The sequence below is a fragment of the Apis cerana genome, linkage group LG15, assembly GCF_029169275.1.
Source record: "Apis cerana isolate GH-2021 linkage group LG15, AcerK_1.0, whole genome shotgun sequence".
NCBI lineage: Eukaryota > Metazoa > Arthropoda > Insecta > Hymenoptera > Apidae > Apis > Apis cerana.
Genome location: NC_083866.1, coordinates 8231473 through 8243401, shown reverse-complemented (window position 1 = coordinate 8243401; position 11929 = coordinate 8231473). Strand labels below are relative to the sequence as shown.

The 11929-nt window shown below is 38.7% G+C and overlaps 2 protein-coding genes across 19 annotated transcripts in view; one reads left to right on the top strand and one right to left on the bottom strand.

Annotated features, from left to right (window-relative positions):
* Positions 1 to 11929, top strand: part of LOC107997401 (cadherin-99C) — a 98612-nt gene that overhangs the window by 16963 nt on the left and 69720 nt on the right. The gene's annotated exons all lie outside the window — the stretch shown is intronic.
* LOC107997405 (uncharacterized protein C15orf61 homolog) overlaps positions 3349 to 11929 on the bottom strand; it is a 78795-nt gene continuing 70214 nt past the window's right edge. For 4 of the 18 annotated variants that reach the window (XM_062086046.1, XM_028666480.2, XM_062086054.1 and 1 more), the window contains exons 2-5: positions 5764 to 5893; positions 4575 to 4783; positions 3762 to 4005; positions 3349 to 3539 (exon numbers count right to left, since the gene is read on the bottom strand). In XM_062086046.1, coding sequence (XP_061942030.1) covers positions 3412 to 3539; positions 3762 to 4005; positions 4575 to 4676 — 474 coding nt within the window. In that variant the 5' untranslated portion in view covers positions 4677 to 4783; positions 5764 to 5893 and the 3' untranslated portion in view covers positions 3349 to 3411. Of the gene's footprint in view, positions 3540 to 3761; positions 4006 to 4574; positions 4784 to 5528; positions 5894 to 6031; positions 6122 to 11929 lie in introns of those variants that run through there. The other 14 variants (XM_062086044.1, XM_028666481.2, XM_062086048.1 and 11 more) reach the window with 9 other exon arrangements.

The window sequence follows — 11929 nt, the reverse complement described above, 5'->3', positions numbered from 1 at the left end:
TTCGAATTCCCCATTTCAGTTTGTCGTTGAAATAATAATCACTGCCAACAGGTGTAGCGTGACAGTTGGTAATTACCAACTCCGAGCAAAAGCATGCGTACGTGTGTATACATCGACCGTATATATGATTATTCATCGGCTTGGTTAATATTCTGCACCATGTGACGACAGTGAAACGCGATGATTTTCCTATGAAATGGCGCACGTTCGTTTGTTACGTTGAACGTAATAAATCGTTTTCATTTGCATTCCGTTTCTTCGCATAATTCAACGATCGCCAAATAAAATTAACAAAATTCATCCGTGATATTTTACGAAATATAAAATTTATTTTATAAAAAAAAAAAGTTTTTCAATTTAAGATTAATTTTAAGATCTTATATGTACTTTCTTCGAAGAAACTACCATCGTGCAATTACTTAACTTGCTTAATTACGGTAATAAAAATTTTTACATTCTCTTTCAAATCCTTCGAGTAACAATAACAGATTGATTATTTTTCCAATATTCCAATGAAACCACAGAGATTCTCTCTCGAGAGAAAGTAAAATTCTCGTACAGTGCAATTTCCGTCAATAAACGGTCAACAATTACAAATAATATTCTCCGTCTTTCGTTCCCATTGCTTTCACCTTGCGAATCGCGACGCTGGGCGGTTCCACCCAAGGCACGCAAGGGAAAAAAACACGACCGTTTAAAGCGAGAAACGAAGAAACATATCGAACGTCCTAGCTCGCACATAGGAGAACATTCCTGGGCGGGGAAAAATCTTGCAATAAATATTAGATATACGCAAACGTCCAACAGGGGAGCCGTTACATCGCGAAAGATATTCTTTTCATTTTTGAAAGATTCGCAATATCTGCGTTTAATAGCAGAGAATCTTCGGCGAATCTTCTCGAATATTTTCCGAACTGAACTCCGAACATTGAAAGTCGTTCTTATATTTATATTCACCAATTCAAACCTATTTTTATAGTTACAGATATTCTACGAACAGTGATATTTTTCTATCTTCTTTCCAGAATAAACTTCATTAAAAATCGTTTTTACATTTACATTCGCCAATTTGAATGAAATAACGAAACATTTATATAGTTACGGATATTCTGAATGAACGGACATCTATGATATTTTTTCGAATCTTCGGAGTGAAGCTCACTTCATCGAAAATCATATGTATATTCATATTCGCCAATTTAAATGAAATAACATTATCATCTATATTCCATACCCGTACGATATTTTTCCATCTTCTCAAAAATCTTTTCCACAGTGGACTTCTTAAATTAAAAATCCATCTTACATTTACATTCGCCGATTCGTGATAATATTTTTCGCTCTTCTCTTTTCCACGGGTTCCGGTTCAAGCGTCTCACGTTGCGATCCGAGGACTCGGTCGCAGATAGGATCTTCTAATTCAACGTTGGTCCAATCGGACATGCAAATGCGCCGATCCGAGGATCTCGCGTGAAATTAATTGCGCGTGACGCGGCGCTGGAGCTCTCGAAAGCTCCGTGGCAAGCTCGATCGAGGATCTGCTCCTTGCAAGGACAGCGTTAACACGCGCGAGGAATGGAGACGGCTACAACGTGTACACGGATTGGCGTGCGATTCGAGCCCAATCGAACGTTCCACGGAAGACACGAGGGGACTGATTCAACGATCGGATTGGATCGCCGTTAGAAGAAGAAAAGGATTTTCGATAAACTTTTTTTCTCGGATTGCCGTAAATTTGGATTAAAATTTTCGATCTTGACTTCGGCTTCGCTCGATAATAAAATCTTGTTATTTATTATCTAGAGAGATATTGATGCAATCATGCGGGGTACATATGTATGTATAATTTTTGTACGGTTGAATGATTCGAGATGGAGATTCATCTCGAGTAATCACAGGTATGAATATTTGTGGAAAAAGCGTGACGATGAATGGAAGATTGATTGATTGATCATCAGGTTCAAATTGAGAGAATGTTTCGTGGTATTGAAGTTATTGAAGATTATTTGAGGAAAGTAATTATTTCATAAATATAGAAGCCCCGTTTCTACGCTTCTTTCTACGTTTCCCTTTTTCTTTCGAAATTGAATTCGACTTCGATGTCCAAAGCGGAGAAACGTTTAATACGAAAATTTAATTTCCGCGGAAACCGCAGAAACGAGAACTTTCTAAACGAGATTTTTCCTTTCCTTTTTAAATCAAATTTATTAAGATCATCCGGCATTGAACTTTCCAGCGTTTGGAAAAAAATTTCCGATTCCCCTTTTTCTTTTTTACTTGATATTCACATCTTACAGAAAAATTTCTAAAAGAAGGGGAAAAATATATATATAAGTTTCTTTTCAACATCTCACGATAATATATGCAACATTCGACTGTCGATATAAATTTAATATATTTATTAGACGTCTAATATTTTATGGTATTTATATATATATTGAAATGGAATCGCACTCCACGTCCTCTCGAGATGATCTCTCTTCACAATCGAATATATATATATATATATATGTATACCGATATCACTGATTTCTAGGATGGCATCGTTATGGTGCACCTGAAGGTTGAAGGTCAATAACGAAAGCTGGTTGGGCGCAGGTCGGTGAAAGTTTATTCCGATGGATTGATACGAATCGAGCGAGTGAAAGCCACTCGATTAATTACAACTTTTATCCCCTTGTCAAACCAACCAGAATTAATCTTCATCGAAATTGTGAGATGCACCTGTTAGATTAACTTCGTAGATTAATCCTCTCTCTGCAATTTTACTACCAGTCCGAATTGGCTCACGAACAAAGAAATTATTGCTAAATGTTTCTACAGGGTTTATTCTCGCGTAGAAAATCTTTTTTTATCTCCTAGCTTCCCTAATTGGAAATCCAGTTAAACGGTGGATCGTGATTTAATTGCTCATCGGACGAAATGCGTTTAATATTAATGCGATCGAACGTCTCCATTCTCTCCCATTGTATTCCTCTTTATCCTACGCGGGATAAGGGACGTTAGTCATCGTGGATTGAAAACGATGAATCAAATGGTATTTCTCGCTATATATATATATGGTCATCGAAATCGATTATTGGCGGATGATTGGAAACGCCATTCACCATTCACGTGTCGCACTTCGTTGCTTATTGAAACGTCATTATCCTTTTTAAACCGAAATCGAGTCATCGTCGAACCCCTATACACGAATTTGCACGCCTAACTAATAATTTGAATAATTAATACACGCGATCAGGATGGAGCTCGCTATCGTCGAATATCGACAGAATGACTATTGGACATGGATTTTATATTGGGACTATATCGGGGAATTTTAAAGATAAAGTAATTTCTAACTCCGAATCACGTTAAACTTTACAATTTTATTCGTGTAAGTACAGGTATATACGTATCACCGTGCATATCTCAATACATGGATCCCTTGTCCTCGGGCAGCAAGAAATGGATCACCACGTCCCCTCTGGCTGTTTTCACGATTTCTCTATGCCTGATCAATAAAGTCGCTGCCAGTCCGTACATCAACGTTGGTATACCTGATACAGGAGGAACAACGAGCGTATAAGATAACTAACGATCAATTATCGCTCCGCGCCTTCCCTCCCTCCTTTCACATCGAAAAAACGACGAACGGATGGGAACGAAGACAGCCGATCGTGAACGAAGGAAGGAAGGAGGGAAAAAGAAAGAAGGACGACGAGCACGGATCACGGCGACAGCTTTTTCCATTTGATATATATATATATATATATATTTACCAAGGTTCAGAAGCTTGATCGCCTTGAAAAATTTGTCCTCGGTGGTGAGGTCCTGCCGCGGCCTCTTGGTGCAGTGATACTTGATGTATGGAAAGCAGCCGGTTCTCAGTACGTGGTAATTGCTGCTGCCCACCGGCCAATTGAAGTGCGACATCCCCCTCTGATCGTTCACCACATCGGCGTACCTCACGAAATACGACGTCCACGGTGGCTCCTTCGATTGAACCAAGTAGCTCGTCAACACCTGCACGCACCGTTCAATTCAATATGGAATATGCTCGACTCGTTTTCAGAAGCTAAGCTACATTGTCGCCATCTGGTAATAATAACTGGTAATAATAACTCTATCGTCCGTGACGAATATACGACGAATATTCAATTGCGAATCGATACAAAATCAGAGAGGACGAGAAAGGAAGAAGGTTCTAAGCTTCGATATTAAAACGCTCGAAGCGAATGACTCTAATTTTCCATCCGTTGCACCGCGCCCTCTTCTTTCTTCTCCAACGGTTATTCGTTCCGATATCTATCGTCCAGAATTTAGCAATAGAAGCGAGGAGAGTGCGGCGGTCACGTGACGTGCGCGCTCCTCGTGCGTGAAGCAACGATGATTCCTAGGACCTGATCGATCTAGGGGGAGGGGAGGGGACTGGCGAGAATTCTCACGGTCGTCGATTGTGATTCAATGGGAACGGAAATTCTTGGAAATGCTAGTCGGTTTTGCGCGTACGTTGAAACGCGCGTATGTCGGTACGTGATCCATCGACGTTAGGAAAAGAAAACCCGATGTAAAACGCGAGCCACGAAACTTGCCTCTGACGCTAAAGGCTTCGTCTTCTTGGAAGCAATCTTCGCCCAAGTAGCGTATGGACAAACGGCGAGCGTTCTTCGGCCGGACAATGGTTTTACGAACATTCGAAGGGTTCTTCTCTCTCTCTCTTTTTTTCACTTTATCAAATGAGGATTCTCATTTTTTTCTCTCCTCTCGGTTCCAGATGATCTCTCCGTCGTTTCGAGAGCGGCTGAAATAACGAGATTTGTTCGAAAAAAGAAAATATATGTAATCTGATAGATAACAGATACGTGGAGAGGCGATGTATCGCGTAAACGGAGTAGTTAATGTTTCTCGGAGTGATTCTTCGATAGGTTGTTTTGAAAAGTGGTATTGGATACGGATCGTTCAAATATGCGATCCGTTCAATTAGAGTTCACCGTGTTGTTCGTAGAGTCAGAGTTCTCGTGGCACGTTTCATTCTACCTTTCTAAAATAAACCCGTATCGAGTGCCGCGCGAAATGTCAAGGTTAACGAGGATCAATTTGATCTCTTGGCTAACGGAAAATTCATTTCGCGAAGTAGGTTTCGCCGCGCACCACCATCGCGAGCTCACCGAACCATGAAAAATTGATAAATTGATTATACTGATTTGGCTGATTTGTACGATGATTGATTAGTTAAACGATTGATTTTTATTATTATATTATAGTATTTTTTTTTTACTCTTAATTAATCTATTTTTGAATATTTTTTTTTTAATATAATTGTATCGTAGGTTAGAAAAAAATTCTACTTTATTTTATTTTAAATGTCGACGAACGAAATGTTGATACAAGAAATCGTATACACGTATAATGTAACGCGAGATATTGTAAGTATATAAAATTACGTCGAATTGGATAAAAGCAAACTTTTTGTACAATTTTTGCAACTCCCGATTCTCCGCAATTCTTTACGCTTCATTTGAAATGTCGCGGTCTTATTTTCTTACTTCAGCCAGCGCTGTTACTCACGTTTCGTCGCATGCGCAACACACTCGAGTTGCGAAGAAATGCACACGACGCGACGTATCACGTTCGTATTTTAGAATTCGCGTTTCATTTAACGCGGTTCCTCTCGTTCAGTTAATTCCACGTATACCTCAGTTAGTTTCACGTGTGTGTGTGTGTGGTGTGTATGCACGCGAATGACACGAATATATTAAGTAAATCACAAGTAAATTATACGTGGTATGGACCGGTGGTAATATTAGGTCAACTGGTTGGATTGGTTGTCTCTGGCGCTGCCATCAGTGATATTGATCCTCCGTGGCGGTCTTTTCGAATATCCTTCGCTCCTTTTTCGCCCGATATAAAGCTGAAATTAGAATATTTACGTTTATTTCATAATTTTATTATTTGAACGAGCAATAAGTATTAAATGATAATAAACAATTGATAGTAAATATTATCGTTTCTATCTTGTAATTTCGGGTCATAGAATGTGTCAATATACCAACACGTTAAACCTAACGGGATAACGGTATCGTGTTTCTATTAGCAAAGGTAGTAATTTAGCACTGGTTATAACACCGATTTTACTTTATATTTATGTTCATCGGTATATTCATAAATAAAATAACAATTATCACGTAACGTATAGATATAACTGTGAATAGATATCCGTCAATGAATCTGGTTTTTTATTTAAATCGTGATTGTTTTAGAGTTTCGATAATTTTTTTTTTTTTACAATTATATATACATTTTTTAATTTTCTTTCTTATTTCAGGTAAGTTTCCCGAATCACGTTAGCTCAAATAAATAATTTTTACATCATTCCAATAGTATTCTCCAAGAATGAGATGGATATTCAAATATCTTTCGATTTAGCTAAACAAAAGGTTAAGCTCGAACGAAGCTATAGAATTCGTTCGACCACTGGATAGTAACCGCACCCAGGATCGTTTACATGTACACATACCGTGTCTATACACTATGTTATAAATTGTCGTCTATTTTTATTAACGGTAGCTCGAGTTTCATTTATGTATTCTATCTTCCCGTCTATAAAAGATGTTTCCAATCCAATTGATCGGCTGATTGCGATCGGCGTCACATTATTATACAAGTACAGGAGAAACGACTCGCCAGGCTCGCGAGAGGGAACGCGTAAAGAAGCATACTTGTCATATTGGATTACATACTGATGCGCTAATCCTACATGGAGAACAGGAAACGCTTATAACACGATTTACGATCGTATCGGTAGCTAATTCGACGAGCTCTTCGTAAAATTCGAATTCTTTTTCTTCGATAGGATTCATTAATCGAGAAAAGAATCTCGTGATACGCCTATTTATTTGGGTAAAAATGTAATCGATTCGATGTATTTATTACGATCCAATTTGATTCACAATTCGTACGATGATTAGACGAGAAGGATAGATAACAGAGATATAAGAATCAGTCGGGAATAAAATGGCGAAAGATGAAGAATGATAATTAATCCTTCGTTCCGGATCTCTCTCTGGAAATGAGGAACGAGAATCAATTTTAATCAATTTTCGTCCGAAACAAAATTTCATTCGAACGAGCGTTATAACGAGAATCCATTCTATTCAAATTTCCAATGTTCCAGTGTCGTAATTACATCCGAGGATTCATTTCCGCCCAAGATGGCCATTCGAGAATTTCACGGAAACACGATCCCGCCTGCCCGGCTTATATTTCTGGAACACTCTATTTGCGCGTATTTACGCCTGCCTCGATAGATATATTCTTATGCGATCCTTGGATATAGTTGGTGTACAGTTGAATATTCACTTCGGGATGATCCGACGCATGCGCCTCGCAGCCACACGTACGCACGCATGCAGGAGACGAGGAGGCTTTCAGTGCGGGCAACGCGTTACTTATTTCGATGCGAGTCTACGATTTCCGTGAGATAAACGATGTAATGACCATCGTGGTCGTGTCGGTTGCAACTTGCTCCCTCCTTCGTTACGCGAAAACGTACGTTCGTAACGTGGTTGTGTATAATGGCGTGGAATTTAGAATTTCCACTGTCAGGACACGTGCTCCTTGACGCTGGTTAACGGTATTCCTAAACAGGTGTCTCTTGAAACGTCGTCGTCGTTTCAATTTCTGTCTATTTCTATTCGACCATGTTGCGTCGCGAATATACACGTGTTAAATTTTATTTAAAATAAAATATATTAGATTTTTGCAAATTCTACTATTTTTATAACATTAAAATGTACAAAATGTGTCTCTAGATAATTCCGGTTGCGACATTATCGGTCGAGTATCATTTCTTTCGTCCATTGAATTAAATATCTTGCGCGATCGAATTTTCTTTCGATACGCTTCGTCTTTCTGCTGTAGAGAATTGCGCCCAGGCTGACTGTCTTCGTTTCTTGTAACAGTCGATCGTAAATGTTCGATAAGACGACGAACGTGGCACGACATGGTTCGACAGTATTTCCGCATATTTACAGACGTGACAACATTATGCCGACGATAAATCGTGGATAAAGGTCGAGGTTGTCGATACAAACGATGCACGTTCAAAATTTAAATTCTCTCGAATAGTTACAGTCTTTTCAACTTTTCCATGGTTAACACGATATCGAGTTTCCCAACGAGTGGAAATTTTAAACGAGTTTGTTAGTTTCCAGCGAAGTTATGAATAATCCGAAACTTAAATCCTGATGCTCGCGTTACGTTGCACGACAGGTTTCGAGAACGACAGGTGTTCGAGAAATTAATACGATTTAATTTATCCAACACGCTTCGGATTTATTTCAATTACGCGATGGTAACCTCTGGTATTCGAATATATAATTTCTTGTTCTTTTCAATCGTTCTAAGGATAATAATCATTGCCCATCCTTTTCGAATTCTCCTTCCTTCCTTTCAAGATTAATTCGTTTCCACTTTCTGTCTTCGTTCCATTCCTCCACGATAAATCATCGTGTCCACCACGTTCATTTCTAACGTTTGTGTTGGAATTTTCGTGCTCATCTCGAGGGCCAAACCATCCATATCCACCGTAATTTCTCGCCTATAGAAACTCGAGAGAGTGGCGTCTTTTTTTCGAGCTCAAGAATTTCACAAAGCTTCGCGAAATTTCCATGCAAAATTCCACGCTGAAGAAAGGGAGGGCACTTTGTTCGAGGGACGGATGGAAATTAGAAAGCCTTTGATCGAAAAATGTTTGCGTTTACATAATGAAATTCGTTGGCGAGAAATTTAATGACGGCTTGGAGCCTTCCTCACCGGATGCCAAGAATCTTTTTCTCGGCCATTGCGGTATCGCGAACAGTGCGGTTCGCGGTTAGACGACGTGGATGCAACGAAAGAATCACACGGGCAGATTTAGTTTCTGTCCTAAGACCAGCCCTCCCTCCCAACGTTTCGCTTTCTGCTTCTTTTGTCTCTTTCCTCGCGGGAACGAGGTTGGAACAACGGCAACGTGCATCTTTACTGTTTCTTAAATATAATTTTCTCGAAACGAAGTTGACTCTCTCTCTCTCACGATTCTTCTAATTTCTTCTTCCCAGTTGTTCTTACCTTTCCGTAGACTGCGTCTAGTTTTATTGGTCAAAGTCGGATATTTTATCGCGTCTTCTGGGCTTATTTCAATATTGGTTGACACGTAATTATTACGTAACGTCATGAATTTTAATGCCTCGTAAAATATATACGTTGGCAAAATGAAACACAGTTCTTTTCACATTTCCAAGAAGTATTAAATACATTAAGAACTATTCTCGTATCTATAAATATTTCGTATATTTATACAATTTGCAATTCGATAAAGAGAGAGAGAGAGAGAGAAATACGACACCTTGTCATGTTCTCTCCAGCAACGTCTCGAATTTATCGCGAATAACAAAATAATAAAATACAATTTTTAATTCGATTCGTAATTCGAGTTTATTGATCGATTCGCTTTATACAGGTTATGTTCGCACGGATTTATCATAGAAATTTGTCAAATTGAATTAAACGAGATATAATACACGTTTCGTATATTACACACACACGCTATAATTTGTCAAAAGACGAATGATATCAGCCTGTTGATATCCTTTCACGTATGTTTTGACCCGGTTTTAACCGATTATGCCTCGACTATATTGGATATTGGATATTGATAAGTCAGGCCACTGTTAAATATAAGCAATATAATCTTCTTTTGCTTAGATTGGATACGGGATAGCCGTTATTCCAATCCGTATTGTCAATTACAACTTGTACTTGAACAGTTATGCAATAAAGCGGCAGTTATGGTATTCAGATTTAGCGTTTGTCAGCGAGGCAATGGTTCTTTAACGCGAAACCGCAAGCTTCGATTGCCTTTGTTATACCGTGTAATACCGCGAGTGTGGTCATTATCCAACGCCGGTAATTACGTTTACTTTTAATATGCACGACCCGTAATTAGCAGCCTCGGTGTAAATGCAATTAACCGCACGTTGAAATGAGGGACTGGCACGGGATTTCGTTGTTAAACGCGAGTCGCAACGTATATCGGTTATTCTGAAAAATTTACGATTCGAAAGAGGGAGGGGAAGGGGGGAACGGTCGTTAACGATATTGCCTGCTTCGTTCGGCTACTTTTCAGTAATTTCATGCGTGCTTTAATATGATCATATATATTATTAAAACTCGAACTTTATATACATACATATATACATACGTATATAAATATATATATATATATAAAAATTCACGTTACGACTTTCGTAATGGTGATTAACGACGAGCAGAAAATTGGTACTCAGAATCGATAACCAGTGAACGTAGATGGGTGTTGTGAGTTATATGGAATATTAAAAATATAAAAATATTAATTTCACGAATTGTTATTCTTTTTACGTCGAGAGAATTTTTTTCAAATTTCCCGCGTAAAAAGAATTTATATTCGAAAGTAGAATTTTGATACTAGAAAAAATAAACGATAGAAAAAATATCGATGCTCGCACTATAGTATCTGGTGAAAAATTGTTTTCATATTTGAGGCGCGGCAAACAATACTAGAAAAAATAAACAAAAGGGAAAAACATCGATATTCATATATATATATATATATCAGGCGTATCATTTTTCGCGTGTTTAATAATACGCGAAAAAATTCGTGCTGAAAATGCGGCAAAATTAAAAGCACCGGGAAGAAATGAACAATAGGGGAAAAAATCGATATTCGCGATGACTCGTTTTTCGCGTGTTTATGGTATGTGAAAAATTCATATTCAACGCGCGGCAAAATCAAAAACACTAGAAAAAAAATAAACAATAGAATCCAATCGATATTCATATATTACACGTATCGTGTCTCGCAGGTTTATGATACGCGATGAAAAATTCATATTCAACCCGATATTATTAAAATTCAAACCTAATAAATAAACAATTGATATAATTCGTATCGTCCTATTTTTCGTTCAAAAATCGACGAAACAAGCACAAGCATAATTTTCTCATCGGACGTTTAAAAAAAATATTATTTATAAAATTGTCTAATTACAAATCTAAAAAAGAAAAAAATAAATAAAACAAATCAACGAGAAACAAGCACGATAATTTTTTATGTAAACCGATATATTATTTATAACCAATAATGTTAAACTGTAAAAATTGTAGCGTGAAAAATTCTCGATGGGAATATTTACGGGATCCGGACGGTTGAATCGAGAAGGAGAAATTAAGGAGAACCGTTGCGCGAAAATCCGCGCGTGTTTATATTTCTTCTCACGAGGGCACCGCGCCTGTATGGAATTTTACGACGCGGGATTCCAACCGTCCTCGGTTTCCCGTCAGTGTTTAACCGGCACTCGCACGTGCAGATGCTTCGAGCACGGTCGACTAATTATCCCTCTGTGTCTAGTCGCGCTGCGTTTTACGGTATACACGGCCGTCTATTGGAAGGGATTAAAAGGTGCGCGTGCTCCTCTCTCTGCGAGCGAGCGAGGGGATAACGACCGAGAAAGGTGAGCTCTCGGCGAGCTGGCATTCCGTTCCAACCACGGAATATCATCTATAATGAACGAAATGCTGCGCGAACGATACGATTTTCACCGACGAACGGATAAACGTTAATTATTAAAGTCGACCTCGCTCGATAGATTCGAGGATAAAAATGCTTACAACAGCCCCTCTCTATTTTTACATACACGTTTGACAGGAGGAGGAGAAGGAGGAAGCCACTCGTTGCTCCATCGTCTAATAAAAAAATTTTCCAATTCTCCGATCCAGCCGTGTTCTTTCCGTGAGTATTGGAATATACCACTTGTGGGCATGCGCCAGCGAAGCGCACATACATCACGAGGCGAATGTAGGAAGAATCTCTTATCTCGTCGTAATACGAGCGTAATAGCGTGACTCGAACGAAACGCTCTGCGCCCTG